Raw genomic sequence first — 22,654 nt, forward strand, 5'->3', positions numbered from 1 at the left:
TTATGTTCTCCGATTTGTTTGGATAAGGGTTTATGAAAACGATGTTTTTATACTTCGTACTTATAAATAAATGTGTCAATTAACTTTAAATATTTTTATTTACAACAAACTAAGCTAACAAGCATAAATTTCATGTTTCTATTGCCCCTGGTAAGTGGGGAAAAGCAACAATCATCAATTTAACACAGTGTTTCTATTCACCCCAAAGTGCGGGGTGAATAGAAACAGCCATATTTTATTTTTTTTCTGCTTAATGATTAAAAAGAAAAAAAAATTGATTACTGGTTTGAGTAGAGGAGTCCAAGACCGAAAATATGAGCTAGTGCTGAAAATTCAAAAATTAAAAATATCGTTTTTACAGAAGCTTAAAAGTCAAAAAGTGTTTCTATTCACCCCATTTTACGGTATTTAGTCAAAGGGGGGAGGGTCTTCCCCTTACAGTACAAGGGGGCAGTATAAGTGTTAAAATGAGTTTATTTGTATGGAGGATAATATAATAAATAAATACACATGGAAACAAATATATTTTATTCAAAGAATATCCATCTACCCATTGTAATTAGAAAGGGGGGGCTCGTATGGGGACGGCGATGGTCCCATCGAATTCCTCGCCCCAAAAATAGTAGGGCTACATGGTTTATACAGCTGTAGATACAAACTTGAGAAAATCCCTGAAAGGGATCAAAAGTATGAAAAAATTTCCCCGAATAGGGATAAATCTCGCTTAAAAAATCCCACTCCCCCCAGAGCCATCCCATACACCAGCACTGATACACCTACCGTATTTTCAATCATGTTACTATTAGTGCGTACATTTTCCCGATGCGTCAATTTTGAAGATATTTCATGTTTGAGATTAAAAAATTATAAACGTCTGATTAACCCTTTAGCTCTAGGATGTTTTTCTTTCATACCATCAAGGGTGAGTTTTAAAGGCTTTGCCTTGAATTATTTAAGATAACATAGTTCATACTCAGATCTAGGCTATTTCAAATAGGCTAGGTAAGTTTTTTTTATCACAAAAATAAGTCCTACTCGTAAAATTCACCTAGCCTAGGCTTAGGGCCTACCTATTGTTTTTGTCTATAATTATAAAACCTCCAGGGTACAGTCACTGGGCTATGCTAATGGTATCTTTTATGTAACAAATTATGAGTAATTTACGATCTAATTCACTTGTTAGGGAAAATACGCTTGCAAGTTTTGCTAGGGAAGCGGGACTAAATATTGATTTTGATGAAAGTGACGAAGGAAACAACTACGACGTTAGTAAGTTAGTTTGGACTCTGACTCTAGTGCTTCTGTGGTTGATGACACTGACGAGGATCCTTCGTTCAACCCAGATGACCCTCAACCTTGCACATCATATAGGCCTAGAGGTAACATACGTTTTCCTTTGTTTGAAAGCAGAATTCCAGCTCATGATAGTTCCGATTCTGAGGCAGATGAGCCTTTACAACCAACTAGGCCTATGCCGGCAAGAGGTTCAGGATCTAATAGAAGAGGGTCTAGGGGCAATAGAGGGTCTAGGGGTAGTAGCAGGCCTAGAGGAAATAGAGGTAGGGGTAGGAATCTATATACAGTGTGTAAATTAAGTATTGAAACAAATCTGTATTTTTAAAACCAAAATAGATAGAAATATTCTGTTTGTGGCAATACTTGTTAACAAAGGTTCCACAATTTTTTACATAAAAAATATCTTTTAACCCCCCTAACAGAGTAGGGGGTAGGGGGTGACTTATTTTTTTTCAAATAGCAACCCCTACTGAGTGACCCCTCATTTTGAAGGGTTTGACAAAAGAAACACGATGACGTAAATCTGAGGTGAATATCTCACGCCGCGCCAAAATGGCGGATATTCCAAAATGGGTGTTTTTTTTGCAAAAATCAAATTTTGGAATACCCGCCATTTAGGCTAGGGGTGAAATTTCTACCTCGGGTTTGCGTCATTGTTTTTCTTTTAACAACCCCTTCAAAATGAGGGGTCACTCCATAGGGGATGTTATTGAAAAAAATAAGTCACCCCCACCCCCTAGGCCCTACCCTGTTAAAAGGGTTGAAAAAATATTGTTGATGTAAAAAAGTGCGGAACCTATGTTAACAATCAATTCCACAAACAGAATATATCTATCTATTTCGGTTTTTTAAATACAGCTTTCTTTCCATTATTTGTAAAATTGGTGCTTTTTCACATACGGTAAATTAAATTTTGGAATGCCTGCCATTTTGGCTAGGGGTGAGATATCCACCTTGGGTTTGCTTCATTGTATTTCTTTTGACAAATCCTTCAAAATGAGGGGTCTCTCAATAGGGGTTGCTATTTTAAAAGAATGAGTCACCCACTACCCTGTTAGGGAGGTTAAAAAATATTTTTGATGTAAAAAATTGCGGAACCTTTGTTAACAATTATTGCCACAAACAGAATATTTATCTATTTAGCTTTCAAAAATACAGATTTGTTTCAATACTTAATTTACACACTATATATAAGGCAAAGCCCTCACTGACTGACTGACTGACTCACTCACTCATCACTAATTCTCCCACTTCCCACTTACCTAGGAGGCTGAAATTTGGTACACTGATTCTTAAGGCATTAAATAGGAAAACTAAGTGGTTTTTATTCTGATCGGACTCTCGGGCTCCGCCCCAGTGGCTCTGGAGTTTACCATGTTAACCTAATGAGTAGGCCCTACTCATCATATATAAATGGAATTAATGAATCATAACAGCTGTTTCAATTAAACAAGTTGGTTCTGTTCTGTGATGTTCAATTATTTCAGTCAATTGCTTCATATGGTTTAATTTATTATGGTAGCTCTCCTAAAATCCACGAGGTACTTCTATCTCAGAAAAAAATCATCAGAATAATGTGTAAAGAGGATAGTGAAGCACACTGTAAACCCCTTTTTATTGAATTAAAAATATTGACCATCATTAACTTATACATTTATCAATTAATTGTTTACTTTTAAGAATAGCTTTAAATACAAAATGAGAAATGAAGTGCACAGTATTAGTACCAGAAACAGAAACTGCAAAAAGATTGATCTGCCTCAGGTACGGTTGGAAAAAACAAGATCAGGACATGTTGTGATGGGTATCAGGCTATTAAATAAATTACCTCTGGCTGTGACAGATTTAGACTTTAAGAATTTTAAGAAAAGGCTGTTTTTATTTCTAGTAAACAACCCTCTCTACCGTATCGAAGATTTTTTTAGCATGTCTGATAAGTTAATAAAAAATATTTGAAATAGGATCTAACTGTGATTTAGATATAAGTTGCACGATTTTTTAAATTTATTACTGTCAAATTTTTAATCTCTTGCCATGGTCTGTAACTTTTGTATTTATTTGCTCGTCGCTCAATTTCAATTTTAACTCTTGTATTATAGCCTATTGACTGTATTGACTGAATTATTTGTTATTTATATATTTATACATTTATTTACTCAAGACTGAATACGAGATGTATTTACCAAGTAATTGACCTGTCTATGCATTACAAATGTAAAAATGATGAATAAATGTCTTATGTCTTATGTCAATAACATTAAAGTTACAAGGATTACCAACAGAGTGCAGCACTATTATATTTTTTTTATTTATGACAACAGCTAATTTGCAACCAAAAGGTGAGTGAGCGTAGCGAACGAACTTCAACCCGGAGGCGAGTTAGCGTAGCGAACGAGCTAACCTGAAGGCAAGTGAGCGCAGCGAACGATTTCCAACCGTAAAGATGAGTGAGCGTAGCGAACGAACTTCAACCAGGACGTGATTGAGCCATGCGAACGAGCTCACATATGAAGTTAAACGGGGCAAAGCCCGCGGGTACAGCTAGTGTCCCTATAAATACGCCTGGACAAAATGATCCTGAAAATGACGATACCTCTTGGGATGAAGTAGAAGAAGGCAGTGATGAGCCTTATAACCACCGATTTCAGTTTGCCGAAAGTTGTGGGCCCAAACATTGTCCTCCAGTAAACTCAAGGCCCCTTTCCTATTTTAGTTTGTTTTTTACTACCACCTTGCTCGAAACATTTGTTCGTGCAACTAATCAATGTGCAACAGACTACATTGCAAGGGAGCAGCATGGTTTGTCCCCATTCAGCCGTATAAGTAGGTGGGTAAATGTTACCGTTGTTGAGATGAAAGCCTTTTTGGCCATTATTATAAATATGGGACTAATACGTAAGCCCATAAAGAGTTACTAGGATACTCATTTCAGCCAGGCCACGCCTTTTTTTAAAAAATGATGTCCGGTGATCGTTTTCAATTGATTTTAAAGTTTTTTCATATTGTGGATGTTCGTAACTTACCTAAATTAGGGGAGCCTGGGTATGACCCTTGTAGCAGGTTTCAGCCAATAGACCACGCTAATAGACTGTTCAAGCTCTATTACTACCCTTCTCAGGCATTATCTGTCGACGAATCCCTGGTGGGTACTAAAAAACGTTTTTCCTTGACTCAATACCTCCCCAAAAAGAAGCACTACAAATGGGGAATTAAGTTGTGGGTTCTTTGCGACCACAAGTCACCAAATATTGTGTTCAGCTTTACCCTTATAAATGAGCACAGAGAAACGAAGAAAATGAAAGAGTTGTGGAAACAGGTTTAGCCTCTAATGTCGTAATGACATTGATGAGAATGGCGGGTTGTCTGAACAAAGGGCACCATCATGACATTGATGAGAATGGCGGGTTGTCTGAACAAAGGGCACCATCTTTACTTAGACATTTTTTTTACTTTCATTTCCCTTGCTAAAACCCTGTATGAGAACCAGACATGGCTTACTGGTACAATAAGAAAAGACAGGGTGGGTATCCCTAGACAGCTTTTAGGGAGATATGCTGTAGGCCAGAAGAAGTACGTTAGGAAAGGGCCTCTGCTAATGATGGCTTTCAGAGAAAAACCCACTAACGCTTCACAATTAATTCTTTTATCCACTGATAGTCATGCAACAACAGTAAGATACTCAATAAGAAGATGTGGTAGGTAGATTGATTGTAAAAAATAAAACAAAACTTCAATTTCAGTACAATAGAGGCATGGGTGGAATAGACTCGACAGATCAAATGCTTTAAACGTGTATTTAGATGAGCGAAGAACTATGAAGCATGTAAAAAAAGTTATCTTCAACGTCATTGGCCGTATGATATTAAATGCATATATCCTTTACAAACTAAACACAACAAATGGCAGAAAGGAAAGAACGGACTTCATGAGGGAAGTCGTTGAAGACCTATCGAACGAGTGGTTATTGACAAAATGTGTTCCTGCGACCATCGGGGTTGACGGAGATGGCCCACAGAATGTTTTTGGACTCAGAAAACTTCCTGAGAAGAAAGAAAAGATCTGTAAACATTGCTCAGGAACCAACAATCCAGAGGGGAAAAAAGGAGATCCCGGACTGTGTGTGTGCGTTGTGAGGCAGGGGTACATGCAGAATGCCTTGTGTCCCATGTTTGTCAATAAGACATGAAAAAACCCTGTAAATAGTGTAAATATGTTTTTCCAATAATGAGTTTCTAGGCCTAGAGCCTACATAGACTTAGTAAGATAGAATGTTTGTGTTATTTTTTGTGACCGACAGCAAAGCAGCCAGCCTCTCACTCGCCAGGCTTTTGTACGTTCAGGTAATGATTTTCAATTATTTTTATAACTCTTGTAAAAATAAACTAATGTGTATGAAATTTTCAGGACTACTTCATTATAAAGTAAACTTTTAGGAAAAAATTCATGTGATATCAACAGTTTTGGTTTTTAATAATGTTTTCAAGTTTGCAATTGGATTTTTTATCAATTTATTTTTTTGTATAAACTACATAAATTTTTTTTTTTAAATATCCATAAACATACATATTGTAATAGATAATTTTATACTTAACAAAACAAATTACAAGTCATTATCTTATATAACAAGCAAAATATGGTTATTTTAGCAAAAGTCTGCAAAAACACAATTTTTACCCTAGCACTTTTCGGATAGGTAAATCTTGTAAAAAATGCTAGCACTTTTCAAACAAAATTCAAAAAATGTCTAGCACCGAAAGGGTTAAATAGTTATACTAATAGATAAACAGCACTTACAATTTTACGGTAAATAAAGCATCTTAGGGTTTGCACGCGATTTTGAAATTTTTTTTCATTCTAACTTATACTCAAAATTCAACGCTGATTCTGAAAAATTAGGTACGTTCTTTTTCCGCGGATAGGCTAGCGACCATAACGCGGGAAAACTATGAATTTTTAATTTTGATATCTAACTTTATAGTTTTTTACCTCCTGAATCCAAATATACCATTATTTTTCACAGCTGATAAATATTTCTCAAGATATCGCCGTAATAATATACAACATTACAATAAACAAGGTAGGATGGATGACATTTACAAGTGGAATGAACTATGGACTAAGTAAGCCAAACAGCTGACTGTTTTGGCTACAGAATCACTTGAAATGTTTTTACACCGATGTTATCATGTTTAATCAACGATGTTCTTCTTCTCATCAACTATGTTACTCTCTTCACTTAACCTGGACTTGTAACGGCGTAGCAGACTAGCACTACACAGCACGTATGAGTATGAGTATTTTTGTTTTGAGTTCTAGTTGTAGTGAAGTAAAATGACGTCACTAGGCATAATGCCGATGATAGAATCAGAGTGAGTTAATAAAGTTCAAAAGTTGATACTTCCAGTTGCTTGTCGTGTGGTTGAAAACAGTCAGCTGTAGGCTTAGTTATCCACAGTTCATTCCACTTGTAAATGTTATCCCTACCTTGTTTATTGTAATGTTGTATGTTTTTACGGTGATATCTTGAGAAATATTCATCAGCGGTGAAAAATAATGGTATATTTGGATTCAGGAGGTAAAAAACTATAAAGTAAGATATCAAAATTAAAAATTTGTTTGGAGGTACCTATACGGAATAAATACCAACAAGTCATGTGGGATTGATGTAAATCTGCCAATAACTCACCAATAAATAGTGCGTGCGGTCTCACCAGTAGTGCGCGTGCGCGCTCTCTCTCTCTCCTTATTGTACTCTTTTCCGGTCTACGTTTCATAGGTTATTTCAACGTTTGACTAAGTTAAAGCTACTTGGAGTGGATTTGAGTCACTGTCATAAGTGCTACGCGTTCTTGTTTATAGCTGTGCAATATAAAATATTTACATTAATGCCCACAAATTGCTTGTGTAAATATGAGTTTGACAACATAATAATATAAATTTCAGTCACAAACTTATAAAAATTAATTTTATCATCAGTTCAACCTAGTAATTAGTACAAGAATGAATTATATACCTATCTATTTATTTATGTTATGTGTGGTTTCAATACAATTATTGTAAAACAGTTTGTTTTAAAAGTCTATTGCGATGTATATTGAATATTGAAGTGATATTTTAATAGTGTGTTAGTTAAAAACTATAACAATAAATAGGTACAGCTGAAATTGGCTTCAGCTGTACCACGAGGACGGGAAATAAGCAATGGGATGATATATTTTACACAGGGTGAATTTTAAATGAGTTCCCCCCCTACTTTTTTCTACATTTCTTAAGATATCAACTTCGGACCACGTCAGATCATTGTAGTGTAGTAAGTACTTCATTTTGACTGAATAAACATTTTTGGCCGCCATCTTGGATCCGCCATATTGGATACAAAATTTGTTTTTCAAATGTAAAGGTAGGGTTGTGACCCATTGTTTCAAACTAGAATTTTACGCTGATTACAATGCCGCAATTAATTTAAAAAAATCTTGATCCGTTCTAAAGTTATGAGGACTTTTTATAACTTTATTTTTATCCCATTTTAACATTGTGCATTTACAAACTAAGACCATAATCTCAAAATAGTGCTAGATAAAGATAAGTATACACCACCATTCATTGTCGACCTATTATCACTTGGTTATGACGGATGTATTTTTTTGGCCGCCATCTTGGATCTGCCATTTTGAAATGTGATAAATTAATTTAAATATGAAGGTGGTGTTGTGACCCATAATTTCAGACCACTTTTTTATGCTGAATTTAATGCCGCAATCCGTTTTGCATTTTCATATTTGTTTTTTGAGATATTGGAAATGTAAGTAAGATAATTTTAATATTTCATCAAGAAAGCCTGAGAAACAAAAACGGATTGCGGCATTGAGTTCAGCATAAAAAAGTAGTTCAAAATGATGGGTCACAACACCACCTTCATATTTAAATTAATTTATCACATCTCAAAATGGCAGATCCAAGATGGCTGCCAAAAAAAATTAATCCGTCATAACCAAGTGATAATAGGTCGACAATGAATGGTGGTGTATACTTATCTTTATCTAGCACTATTTTGAGATTATGGTCTTAGTTTGTAAATGCACAATGTTAAAATGGGCTAAAAATAAAGTTATAAAAAGTCCTCATAACTTTGGAACGGATCAAGATTTTTTTAAACTAATTGCGGCAGTGTAATCAGCGTAAAATTTTAGTTTGAAACAACAGGTCACAACCCTACCTTTACATTTGAAAAAAAAATTTTGTATCCAATATGGCGGATCCAAGATGGCGGCCAAAAATGTTTATCCAGTTAAAATGAAGTACTTACTACACTACAATGATCTGACGTGGTCCGAAGTTGATATCTTAAGAAATGTAGAAAAAAGTAGGGGGGGAACTCATTTAAAATTCACCCTGTATATCATTGCATTCAACTCCCATTTCAATAAGATGTAGAAGCGTCTTTCAGTGGGTAGAATAGTGACACAACATTGATACCGTGGTATGCATGAACATGTCCTCCATCAAGTGTATATAGTGGTATCGGCTGTTGCGTTTCTATTGACCCGTAATATCACCGTCAATAGATTTCGCGAGAGCACTTCGTCACTTTTCAGCCCCCAGGAAGACGCTAAATCGTTCCTGAGATACAACATTGATACCGTGGTTTGCGTGAAAATGTCCTCTATTAAGTGTATATAGTGGAATCTGGAGTCGCGTTTCTATTGACCTGTAATATCACCGTCAATAGATTTCGCGAGAGCGCTTTGTCACTTTTCTGCCCCCTGGCCTGGAAGACGCTGATTTCGTTCCTGAGATACATCATTGATACCGTAATATGCGTGAACATGTCCTCCATCAAGTGTATATAGTGGTATCGGCTGTTGCGTTTCTATTGACCCGTAATATCACCGTCAATAGATTTCGCAAGAGCACTTCGTCACTTTTCAGCCCCCAGGAAGACGCTAAATCGTTCCTGAGATACAACATTGATACCGTGGTTTGCGTGAACATGTCCTCTTTCAAGTGTATATAGTGGTTCTGGCGTCGCATTACTATTGACCCACCCGTCTTAGGCCTATACTTACCAATAGATAGTCGGGCGAGCGCGTCGTCACGACTATGGCTCTTAATACACACTTCTGTGTTCCTGATATACTACATTGATACCATGGTATCACGCATGCCTGAAATACTACATTGATACAAAGGTATCCGTGAACATATTGTCTTCTATTATTTTAGTATTTGTTTGACCTGATTTTTGCCTCACTGTTTGGTTACATATCTAGTATACTCAAATAACTAGAAACTAATTGTAAACAAAACACCACCTATACCGGTACAGTAAACCTGACAAAAGTAAAATTGGCTTCGTAATAATTTAATGCGTGTGTAGAATTAAATGAACTAGGCCTATTTTTAAAGGAAATGGTCATTACAACAAAAAAAATAGTAAAAAAAAACAAGAAATAAAACTAACTAATGAAACATCATTCCAATAATCTTCACTACCGACCGGATGACATTATTAAAATGAATTGCATCTCTCTCTCTTCCTCCCCCCCCCCAAACACGGGCGCGCGCTCCACAGTACACACACACATGCACTAGTTATTGGCAGCTTCACAGAAGTTCATGTGGGTAGGCCTACTCAGATTATCCGGAATATTAAGCAAATCACAAATATTCAAGAACTTCTTGGATCCGATGTCAAATAAGTGAGATTTCCAAAAATCTGCAATGCTATTTTGAATTTTTGCTCCAACTTTGTCTTTGTTAAAATACCAGCTAACTGAGTCATTATTCCAAACCTAACCAAACCTAACCTAACCTAACCTAACCTACCAAACCAAACTTAACCTAACGTAACATAACCAACCCAACCTAACCTAACCTAACCTAACAAGCAACCTGGCAGTGCTACAACAACCAATGAATAGGTTGGTAAATTACTGAAATATTTCCCAATTCCAAGCAAATTTCTCATACTAACCTTATTCTCCCGACTAAGTTAATTACCCATTATTTCCCTTTAAATTACCCTTTTACACATTAAATTACCCTTTCCCCCGCATAATTTCCGATGATAAACCACGTTAGATGTCTCCCCCACCCAAAACCCCGAATTATTATTAACACCTGTCCCCTAGTGAGTTGGGTTATTGCTGGTATTATCACATTTTTGTCGAAATCTCGCTTATTTGACGTCGGATCCAAAAGATTCTTGCATATTCGTGATCTGCTTAATATTCTGGTTAATTTGAGTAGCTACCCACATGACGTGTTTTTGTAAAAAAAAAAAACATTTTTTGTCATTTTGGTAGTTTTTTTGGAAGAACGTCATTTTCGGAATCAGTGTTGAATTTCGAGTAGAATAAAAAAAGTCAAAAATTGCGTGCAAACCCTAAAATGCGTATTAACCGGTCTTGGTTTTCCAAAATGTTAATTTGGGAAGTTTTCCCAACATTCACAACTAAGTTACCTTAAAATTTTGGTGCTGGTCGTCTTAGGGTTGCCATATGGTAATTTGTAAATAGGAGAAGATTTTTAGCACACATACAGTAGACTCTCAGTAATCCGGCAGATATAGGACCGTGATACTGCCGGATTATTGGAAGGTCATCAAAAAAATCAGCTAAAATGCACAAAACAAGTGTTTTATTGGACCAAAACAATTTTTAAGGTATACAGTAGTATTGGAATAAAAAACTACATGTATTCAGAACATTTCTTTAAGTAATAACATTTTTATGCAGTGTACAGCATGGCCTACTAATCTAAGAAAACAAAAAACAAACATAACCCTTAACTGTACTACTGTACTGTACTGTATTGAAAAAAATAAAAAACTACATACTGTATTCAAAATTTTTCATTTAGGAATATCATTTTTATGCAGAACACAGTAGGGCCTACTTATCTAAGAAAACGAAAACAATCATGAACTTTAATGCATTAAAATGAAAAACGACAATCAAAACGTTTCTTAAGGAAAAGGCCTACTGTAACATTTATAATAGAGCAGAACAGTAGGGCCTACTAATCTAAGAAAATGAAAAACAGACATAACCTTTTTGAACTGGAATGATTAACTACCTAATCAAAACTTTTCTTAGAATAAAATTTTTATAAAACAGAACAATTTGGCCTACTAGGCTAACTCAAGAAAATGAAAAACAAACATAACGTTTAACTTACGGTATGGGGTCGTCACCTAATTCCACAACGGTCAAAAAACTGTCAATCTTCTATTGCTTTTTAACTTGAAAAGACACTTTTAACACTTTCTCTTGAAATCGTTTTAAGAGAAAATCTCACTCGCGGACACGTTGTTTTCCTCGGCACACTTAACAGACGTCGTAAAAGCGTCCATAGCTTCATCGTTGCTCACAGTGTGAAGACTGCATGCTGCCCCTCTGTGATCACCGTCTTCTTCTTCATCTTTATCAGTCATCTGGTCGACTATTTCGTCGTCTGTCATAATCTGTCCATTTTCTTCTTCCTCGCCTATCAGCCACAGTCTAACCTCATCTGTTGTCAGGCTTTCGTTGTCTTCAACCAGTTTTTCAGAAATCGTCTCACGCAGTTCATTTAGTTCACGCTCACAATCGACACTTTCTTCGTCTTCTAAAAGATCAACAGCGAGCGGCATATCAACATCTTCGTCTTGGTCATTAACTGATTCGTTGTTTTTCCTTCTGTTGAATTGTTCCAACAACGGCATGTCAGGCCATACGTTGCGCCATGAACAAATAATAGTCTTTTCGGAACGATTTTCCCAAGCATTGGCAAAGTCAAAAACCACGTCTTTCAAGTTAGTTTCCTTAAGTGACTGAATCACGCTGGATTCTTTCGACAAAACTTTGTAAAGCAAAGCTTTTTTGTAGTACATCTTGATTGTCTGTATGACATTTTGGTCCATAGGCTGAAGAATCGGCGTGACGTTGGGCGGCAAAAACATAACATAGAAGCCCTTACTTTTCAATTCATCTTCAGGAGGGTGACCAGGGCAGTTGTCTAGGATTAGCAAGGCTTTTTGGGGCAATTTCTTTTTTTCAAGAAACTTCTTTACAGAGGGCACAAATAGTTGATGGAACCATTCCTTAAAAACTGACTGTGTCATCCACCCTCTTCCTGCATTCTTGTAGTCAACAGGCAGGTTGACATTTTTAAATGCCCTAGGATTCTTTGCTGTCCCGATAACCAATAAATCCAATTTATGTTAGCCACTTGCATTCGAACACGGCATGAATATAACTCTGTCCTTGGCCAGTTTTCGTCCCGGGGCACTCGCTTCTGCACGGTGTACGAAAGTCTTCTTCGGCAAAAGACGGTAAAATAACCCGCTTTCATCGGCATTATAGACTTGGTCAGGAGTTAGATCAAGTTCCTCAATGATTTCTCTAAACTTTTCTATATAAGGGTTGACTGCAGCCACATCACAAGATAGTTTTTCACCTGTCATGCTCAGCAAACGAATGCCAAAACGTTTTTTGAATTTTTCCAACCATCCTTCACTTGCCTTAAAATCGTCTTTCCCCATTATTTTTTCGTAGAAAATCTTTGCCTTTTGTTTTAGGATTTCCCCTGATATTGGCGTGTGCCTGTTACGCTCTTGCATGAACCACTCATATAGACTATCCTCAACCTGAGGAAACTCGCCTTTCTTCATTGTTTTTCGCACACTTCTTACATTGTCACTGTTTACACAGAATGATGTTATTTTTTTTAATTTTTGAACTAGTTACCTTATGCCTTTGTTCTTGCAGGTATGAAGTTATAATCCTCCAATATATTTCACCACAGTGTGTGGCATCTTCAGGGAGTCTTGAAGTTCAATTTACATATTTACACAGTTTATACACTTATCACCCGATTGGCACGTTTACGTCACAGCGACAACGCGAGCGCGGGCGCGGACGCACGACGGGCTGGAACCACTGATCACACTGTCTTTGTCTATGTTCACTGACTTACTGCCGGGGACGGGGATGGTTGGTTTTGCAGGTTGCTGGTCTAGGCTTTGTTGGGGTAGGAAACTTTCACTATTGCGGGGTTGCCAAATCGTTCGTGAATTTACAATGTTGCCGGTTGGTGCAGTATTTTCTATATCATAAATGGTTTTAAAAATGATTGAACTATTGTACTCTTCTTTTTTGTTCAGTAAGTTGTCTGGTCCATTGTTGTTGACGTGTTTGTAAATCTGATAGCTCTCTTGTACTTTAGCTATTGTTTTTGAACTAGTGTGGTTTAATACTGTTAATGAGTCCGGGAAAGTTATTTTGTGGGTAGGATTTTGTTTGAGGTGTTTGGCTACCATTGAAGTAGGATTATTATGATGGCCGGAGTTGTGTTCTTTGAAGCGTTTATCAAAAGTTCTATTAGTATAACCAATGTATTGTTTATCACAGGGGGAGCATGTGATTTTGTAAACACCCTTTTGTTCAGCTATGGATTGGACTATGGTGACATTTAAACTAGGGATGGACGGGATTGAATTTTTAGTTCGGGACGGGACGGGACGGGATTTTTATTTCCTTCCCGATTTTCGGGACGGGACGGGACGGGATTTTTTTCTGTGCATAGAAAGAAAGTACTGTATTGCAGTTACCAAAAAAGACAAACAAAATCAATTTTTACCATTGGTGGCACTGATCTATAAAAACCAAAAAATGGGTAACAATTTACAAGTACCTATAGAAACTTGTGAACTGTATGACTCACGGTCATGGCGCGATCGTCGTCATGACTCGCGGTCACGGCGCGATCGTCGGTATGACTTCGCGGTCACGGGATTATCGTCGGTATGACCCACGGTCACGGCGCGATCGTCGTCATGACTCGCGGTCACGGCGCGATCGTCGGTATGACTTCGCGGTCACGGGATTATCGTCGGTATGACCCACGGTCACGGCGCGATCGTCGGTATGACTTCGCGGTCACGGGATTATCGTCGGTATGACCCACGGTCACGGCGCGATCGTCGTCATGACTCGCGGTCACGGCGCGATCGTCGGTATGACTTCGCGGTCACGGGATTATCGTCGGTATGACCCACGGTCACGGCGCGATCGTCGTCGACTCGCGGTCACGGCACGATCATCGGTATGACTCGCAGTCACGGCGCGATCGTCGGTATGACTCCGCGGTCACGGGGTTATCGTCGGTATGACTCCACGGTCACGGCGCGATCGTCGTCATGACTCGCGGTCACGGCGCAATCGTCGGTATGACTCGCGATCATGGCGCGATCGTCAGCATGACTCGCGGTCACGGCGCGATCGTCGTCATGACTCGCGGTCACGGCGCGATCGTCATCATGACTCGCGGTCACGGGGTTATCGTCGGTATGACTCCACGGTCACGGCGCGATCGTCGTCATGACTCGCGGTCACGGCGCAATTGTCGGTATGACTCACGGTCACAGCGATAAATCATTATGACTCGCGATCGATAAATCATGTATCGTCGGTATGACTCCACGGTCACGGCGCGATCGTCGTCATGACTCGCGGTCACGGGGTTATCGTCGGTATGACTCCGCGGTCACGGGGTTATCGTCGGTATGACTCCACGGTCACGGCGCAATCGTCGGTATGACTCGCGGTCGCGGCGCGATCGTCGTCATGACTCGCGGTCACGGGGTTATCGTCGGTATGACTCCGCGGTCACGGGGTTATCGTCGGTATGACTCCACGGTCACGGCGCAATCGTCGGTATGACTCGCGGTCACGGCGCGATCGTCGGTATGACTCGCGGTCACGGCGCGATCGTCGGTATGACTCGCGGTCACGGCGCGATCGTCGGTATGACTCGCGGTCACGGCGCGATCGTCGGTATGACTTGCGGTCACGGCTCGATCGTCAGCATGACTCCGCGGTCACGGCGTGATCGTCGGTAGGACTCCGCGGTCACGGCGCGATCGTCGGTAGGACTCCGTGGTCACGGCGCGATCGTCGGTAGGACTCCGCGGTCACGGCGCGATCGTCGGTAGGACTCCGCGGTCACGGCGCGATCGTCGGTAGGACTCCGCGGTCACGGCGCGATCGTCGGTAGGACTCCGCGGTCACGGCGCGATCGTCGGTAGGACTCCGTGGTCACGGCGCGATCGTCGGTAGGACTCCGCGGTCACGGCGCGATCGTCGGTAGGACTCTGCGGTCACGGCGCGATCGTCGGTAGGACTCCGCGGTCACGGCGCGATCGTCGGTAGGACTCCGCGGTCACGGCGCGATCGTCGGTATGACACGCGGTCGTCGGTAGGACTCCGCGGTCACAGCGTAATCGTCGAAATGACTTCGTCTCCTGCGTTCGCGGACCTATCGCTCGCAATAACGGCGTTATCGGCACTCGCGAAGCGGAAAAATCGCCGACGATCGGACCAAATCCCGTCCCGAAAAATTCCCGAGTCAAATGTAATCCCGTCCCGATAATCGGGAATATTTTTTTCCCGAAAAATTCCCGAAATTTCGGGACCCGTCCATCCCTAATTTAAACTGTAATTTGGTACCGGGTTGGTTTTAACTTTATATGCTGGGTTGTATCCTGATTTTCTGAATACTCTTCCAATCTTTTCCGTGGTTTTGTCAAAGTACTGGATGGAAACATATTTTGGTTTTGTGGATTCGGTATTAGATGTGTCATTAGTTGTGATTGGGTGTATTTTATTTATTTTCTTTCTTCTTTCTTCACATTGTAAATTGAACTTCAAGGACTCCCTGAAGATGCCACACACTGTGGTGAAATATATTGGAGGATTATAACTTCATACCTGCAAGAACAAAGGCATAAGGTAACTAGTTCAAAAATTAAATATTCTAGTTCTTGCCACTGGGAAAATACATAAAATCATCAGATGTTATTTTCTCGCGGTTCTTTCGAATGTCATGAATAGTAGCCCGGCCGACTCCATACTCGTTGGCTAGATTTGTAAGTCTATCACCCCTGTCCAATCTCTTCAAAATCTCGTTTTTTTGAATCAATGTTAAGGTTTTATGTTTCCGTTTGCACTGAGACATTTTCACTTGTTATCTACAGTTACATTAGTTTCAGTATACTACTTTAAAATCACGTTTACTGACACGACACACCATACGTTTACACTAGGCACTCTTAATTACTGTACAGTACACTGTTACAAACACGGGCAACGCAACAACTGGCGACCGGAAGTCGTCTGTTTACAATAGTTTCAATAACGTGTCTCTACTTGATCCCCCACCACGCCCGTCTACAGACGCCGGATTACTGGAGTGCCGGAGTGCCGCAGTGCCGGATTACAGAGGGTCTACTGTACCTGTAACAGTTGGCGGTTGCATTAGCTATCTGGGCCTTGGCCGGATGGGTGATTGTCACCTCCGCTCAAGGCCAGTACTAGAGCAGCCGCTCCCCTACCCTAGGGCTGTCTAGTCACGATCCGCTGCCTTCAGCGAGTGCAGAGGCACCCCCAGAAGCTGTGCATAGCAGAGTACGACTTTGCATGACGAAGTCGACTCACTTTGCATGTCAAAGGCGGTCTTGAGCTGTCGAAGACAGCTCCCCCTCCCTGAGGAGCTTACGCTTACCTCTCGCCTCCTTTTTTATGTTTTTATGTTTACACTTTAACTTATTTCTAAGAGTAGATTCATCGGTGGAATTCATTAATTTTGAATAAAAATAACATTTGCTTATGCCTAGCACAAAACTGTACGATGCGTCTAACGGAAATCTATTAAAGTCAACTGGTAGAGGAAACTCAATGTCAAATATAGGCCAATACACTATTAAATATGAGATTGACTATCCTACTAATATTATAAATGAGAAAGTTTGGATGGATGGATGTATGGATGTATGTTTGTGACAAGTGAACGCAAAAAATACTGGTCGGATTGGGCTGAAATTTGGCATGATGATAGCTCACATTCCCGATTAACATATAGGCATATTCTTATTTCAAAAATCCTTTCGGGCTCCGCCCCAGTGGCTCTGGAGTTTCCTATGTTAACCTTATGAGAAATGGAATTATTGAATCTTAACAGCTGTTTCAACTTAACAAGTTGGTTCTGTTCTATGATGTTCAATAGCATTAAAGTTACAAGGATTACCAACAGGGTGCAGCACTATTATTTCTTTTACATTTATTTTGACAACAGCTAATTTGCAACCAAAAGGTGAGTGAGCGTAGCGAACGAACTTCAACCTGGAGGCGAGTTAGCGTAGCGAACGAGCTAACCTGAAGGCAAGTGAGCGCAGCGAACGAGCTCCAACCTAAAGGTGAGTGAGCGTAGCGAACGAGCTCCAGCCTAAAGGTGAGTGAGCGTAGCGAACAATTGAGCCATGCGAACTAGATAATCTTGAAAATTAAGAAGTTAAACGGGGCAAAGCCCGCGGGTTACAGCTAGTTATAACATAAAGGAGTCTTATAAAATGGCCCATGCTTTAAAATATAAAAATACTGTAATGATACTATTTTTAAATGTATAATTTTTATTTTGGTATTTTTTACTGTGTCAGTAGTGCAAGTTTATCTAGGCTTACAATGGTTTTCAACGACTTGAGACGATAGGGTCGTGCACAAAATGTTATACTAATAGCTCAAATGTTATTATATATTTTTTTAATACACTTTTTAGACTGTATTTTATAATATCATGAAAATGTTACATATGTAAGCCTATGTTTATTTTTTTAACGTCTCCTACAAATTAAACACGACAAGCAATGCTCGGTCTCCTGGTACTGCTTTATAGTAACTGTAGGAAAAATATAATGTGTAACACGAGTGCATTCTGCCTTTACTGCACTAGAGAAACTTTCCACACTTGCCCATGTAACACGCTTGTGCTTAAACATTTCTCTCGTGTGCAGCAAAGTGCCACTTCCCCCACTAGTTACACAAATAACAATAGTACATTGAATTGTTTTTGTGCAATCATCAGTTACGTAGAAAATCCAAAAGATTTAAAATTATTATGTTATTCTTATGGAGAATAAAACTGTTGTTACATTTTGATCAAACCTGGCCAGTTTCATTATTTTATCCTAAGCTATTAATATTTTACTATAAAACACTTTTATTACTGTTTTACTACTTATTTTACTGTCTTTGAGTGGAGTTTGTATTCATTAAAACTTTAAGCTTGGTGTTAGGCCTTAACTAATCTTTATACATTTACCCTCTTATGTATATTGTATAGTTGCTAATAGCCTATCAATATCTGTATAACCTATTACAAATTTCTGCAATTAGGCAGTTACATCCAACCCTGATTACCAGTTTGTCATGTTTAACTTCTATGTCTTGTTTCAGACAACCATAATAGTAAAGAGGCCATTTCCACCAACGCTTTATAAAGAGGGAAACCATGTTAGATTGAGGAATAGAACACACTATTATGATTTTGTTGAAGACACCAATACTAGGCCAGATCGCTTAGTTAATGTTGTACTTTCCTCCTACGTGGAAGGTAAGCTCTAACTGTGATTAATCCCCATCTCAATCAGGTCTGTATGTGTGGTGATGTGAACATTATCACCTGATATAATATTTATTATTTGATTTGTTTGTAAATATGGTATTTGTTCTCAACTAAAACATGGTTGTAATTTTGAATGAATAAAAGCCATACTTTTGGTTTACTAAGTCTTTCTCATAACAGTATGCAACTCTTGTAACCGAGCTTGGTAGGAGACGCTGTTATAAAAACAAGACATTATTTTTACTTCTTACAATTATGTGTTATAATTATTTAATTCAATAAGTACGTAACAATATCCCATCCTCGTCGCCATTGTTACGTACTTATTGAATTAAATAATTATAACACATAATTGTAAGAAGTAAAAATAATGTCTTGTTTTTATTTATTTCTCAAACTTAGAATTGTAAATATTACATCAGCTGTAAATAGAAATAAAATTAATTAATGAGTCCAGACTAATAGATATAATAATATATAACAGACGCCCACCTAAAATAAACAGTGGACGACTTGGTGTGTAGCACCTCAAATCAAGCGTTATATAACTTTTGCCTATTATTACTTTTATGTTACTATTGTGTCCGTCCACTGTAAACTAGTTTTTGTGGTGGGTTTGTTCATAAGATAGAACATTACAGCTCAGTCATATTAAGTAAAAAAAAAAAAAAAAAAAACACCTGTATTTATCAAGCGTTTCTTAGTAAAACTGCTTTTCAGAACAACTTTCATATTCTAAATAACAACTAGGATTGCTTTCAGAGAGGTGAAAGCCAGTTGAGCGGAACAAATGTGATTTGATATTTGTATAAGTAATTAAATGTAAAAAAAGTCAATATATGTACTAATGCTCGTTTTATTGATAAAAATTATAATAATTCAAATTTAGTTTTTTTTACTACTTCTTGATCAGATACCTCTCCAAAAGTGGATTATGGTAGTTTTGACCAGGAAAATATTACGTAGGTATTTGGAATCTGATATTAACATCCAAATACCCCCGCCGCAGCAAACCTGCAGACTAAGCGAATTTCCATTTGACTGATTGGATTTACACTGAAATGTCTACTTAAAAATATAACATTTTATTCTTGATTTAAATAGAATTAGTTTAACAAGTACTTAGGTTTACTGCATCAGGGAGGGTAAAACTTTTTTTTTGTAAAATGTGAATAGGTAGTGAGAAATAAAAACATTTTCCAAATTTGATCAAAATATGTTCACAAACAAGCAAACTACAACAGTTTACTTATTCTCCATAAGAATAACATGGGAATTTTAAATTTACAATTTTTTGGAATTTTCTCCGTAACTATTAGGCGCATAATAACGCTTCAATATACTAAATTATTTGTTTTTTTAAGCTCTACAAAATGGTTTGGAAAGAAATTGCTAAATTTTATGTTTTTTGGGTCAAAAATAGGAAAAACCTATTTTTACCCCATAAAACCCCCTGTAAACCCCCGTTCCCATGGTCCGATCATGCTGGATCGCGAACTCGTTCGAATAAACGTACGTTTACACGTTTGTACCAAATTTCATCCAAATCGGATCATTTTTGCTCGAGTTATCGTGCTGACGGACACATATATATATATATATATGTATAAATATATATATATATATATGAATTTGAACGGATGGTGTTTTTGGCCTCTAGGGACCTCAAAACGAAAAAAAAAATCGGTCCCGCATCCAGGTCTTACCATGAGTACTACGGTAATAGCTTATTCCCTATATGGGAAATTCGCTAAAAGGGCATTAACACGTTCGCTACTGCAGTAGTACAAAATTTTTCATTCGCATGGACCAGCGATGCACATATGCGACGGCCGGTTTCTACCCATAGACTGCCGTCACATATATGCGACGGCTAGTCACATTAAAATATACTGCCGTCAGTGCGTCGGGGTTCTAATGTTATTAAAATACGTATATCTTTGCAACGGTCTATTTGAAGGCCCTGAATTCACTGCAGTGGTCTACAGGGATGTCTGTCCGAGCATATCTGCGTCGCTTGGTCTGTGGATGTGATGATTAATGACGTAAAACGACAGTTGGAAAAACTGTGTTTACTTTGCTGCATCGCTGTCCACTTGTTGCGTGTATAACCTCAAAGAACGTGAGTGTGCTTTTGTTTAGTGAGTCTCCGTGATGTTTACTTAGTGACTTTTAGTTGTCCAAGTGAGTTTCTTTGATGACAAAAACAAAAATGAACTGTCACATATATGCGGAGTTTGGGCTATTTCAAGAAAATTATAAAAATTTTGAATATTGTCATCGCTACAGACCGGGCGTCGCAAATATGCGATATTGCAAAATTTTATAAAAAATACAAAAAATCAAGAATAATTATATTACAAACACGATTGCAGCGTATTACAATGTAAATGATCACTGTTTTACAGGTTTTCGCCCGTGGTCTGTGTGTACTGTTAACCAAGTGACAGCCGGTCTATGTGTAAGATTCAAATGTATACCTCGGTCTGTGGCAATGACCGCGGCGTCGCATATATGCGACGCTCAGTAGTATTCAAGTATAAATAAAAAAGAGAAAGGAAATTTAACTTTCAAATTCAACTGTAGCCTAAAATAAAAACATTGGACTTCATTTTTCACCCTTACAATCGGTTAAAGTATTTAAGTATAAAAAAACAGTAACTATTAAAAAAGCGAGTATTTAAGTATAAAAACTGGAGGGGAAATTTGACATTTAAATTCAACTGTGCAACATAAAAATTTGTCTTCATTTCTACCTTTGCAATCGGTTAAACTCAGCTTTCTTTGCTGGAAATAATTTATGATTGTTAATACCAAGTATTCTTGATGGAGGATATGATTGTAATGTAACTGGAATGTAGGTCTTCTACCAATTTTAGGACGATTTAGAGACGGCATTTTAATACCGGCCTTAATAAAACATAGGCCTATGAAAAATTTTGGGCTATTTTAATGTAAGACTCAAATGTAAAACACCTTTAAAAGACAAAATGAACTGAATTATCAACCATGTATTTCAATGTGTAAAAACGTAAAAACTGCAAAAAGACTAACTTATTGAACAATAAAATAAGATGGCTGAAATGTAGGCCTAAACTTAAGTAATAAGTAAACATCGCATTCAGCTGATTTAAGTGAAAACAGAATAATAACAAGAAGGGAAGACATGCCTTAAATACACAATGTAGATTTGGTCTCCAATTACGTCATCGTATTTTGTCACAACAAAGGCCTAATCTAAACAACCCAAATTAATCAGCCTAATTAAGAAATTTCCTTACAATCTTTAGCGTATTTTGCGTTGTTTGAAATACACCTTCAATAAGACAACTATTTATACAATAGGTTAAAGGCTCTACAATCACAGGCAAAATAGACTTAAGCACATCACTAGACAGGCCATAAATATCACGACTTTTAGGTAGAGCTTGAAGAGATGCTGAGGTTTTAAGAACATTGTGGCGATCAAGGAGAGCCATGAGGATACTTCTACTCTTCTTCAGGTCTTCATTGTAACAGGCTTTACCACCAGAGAACTGTCCACCGGAGTTGCAATTTGGGCCCCGCTTCTTCTGCAGTGGAAAGGACTCGTGGAAACCAAGCAATATTTGGTCAAAAAATAAATTAAAAATGTCTTCAGAGTTTGTACCTAATGCTAGTACAGACCAGTCGACACTGCTTAAAAACTGGAAGAAGTTATTTATTCGGGCTTCTGTTATGGGCCTATGGTATACAAGGGAGTTGGACTGTTCAAGATAAGTTTTCTCGGGATAGGCTAGGCGTATGTCTAAGTTAACTGCAGCATGGTCGGAAAGGCCATAATCCATAACTGTAGTAATATAACTGGTATAATTGAGATCAGTCAAAATATTGTCGAGAACTGCATTACCTCTTGTAGGCGTAGAGTTGGTTGGATGTA

The 22,654-nt window shown here is 38.3% G+C and overlaps 1 protein-coding gene across 2 annotated transcripts in view; it reads left to right on the forward strand.

The window, feature by feature from the left end:
- Positions 1-750: 750 nt before the first annotated feature.
- The window catches only part of LOC128983666 (39S ribosomal protein L9, mitochondrial), a 73,615-nt gene continuing 51,711 nt past the window's right edge, over positions 751-22,654 (forward strand). For both annotated transcript variants that reach the window (XM_054403047.1, XM_054403048.1), the window contains exons 1-2: positions 751-922; positions 18,567-18,723. In XM_054403047.1, coding sequence (XP_054259022.1) covers positions 794-922; positions 18,567-18,723 — 286 coding nt within the window. In that variant the 5' untranslated portion in view covers positions 751-793. The remainder of the gene's footprint in view (positions 923-18,566; positions 18,724-22,654) is intronic.

This window comes from Macrosteles quadrilineatus, unplaced genomic scaffold (assembly GCF_028750875.1).
Source record: "Macrosteles quadrilineatus isolate MER2022 unplaced genomic scaffold, UCM_ALF_1.0 Scaffold_1__1_contigs__length_201487025, whole genome shotgun sequence".
Taxonomy (NCBI): domain Eukaryota; kingdom Metazoa; phylum Arthropoda; class Insecta; order Hemiptera; family Cicadellidae; genus Macrosteles; species Macrosteles quadrilineatus.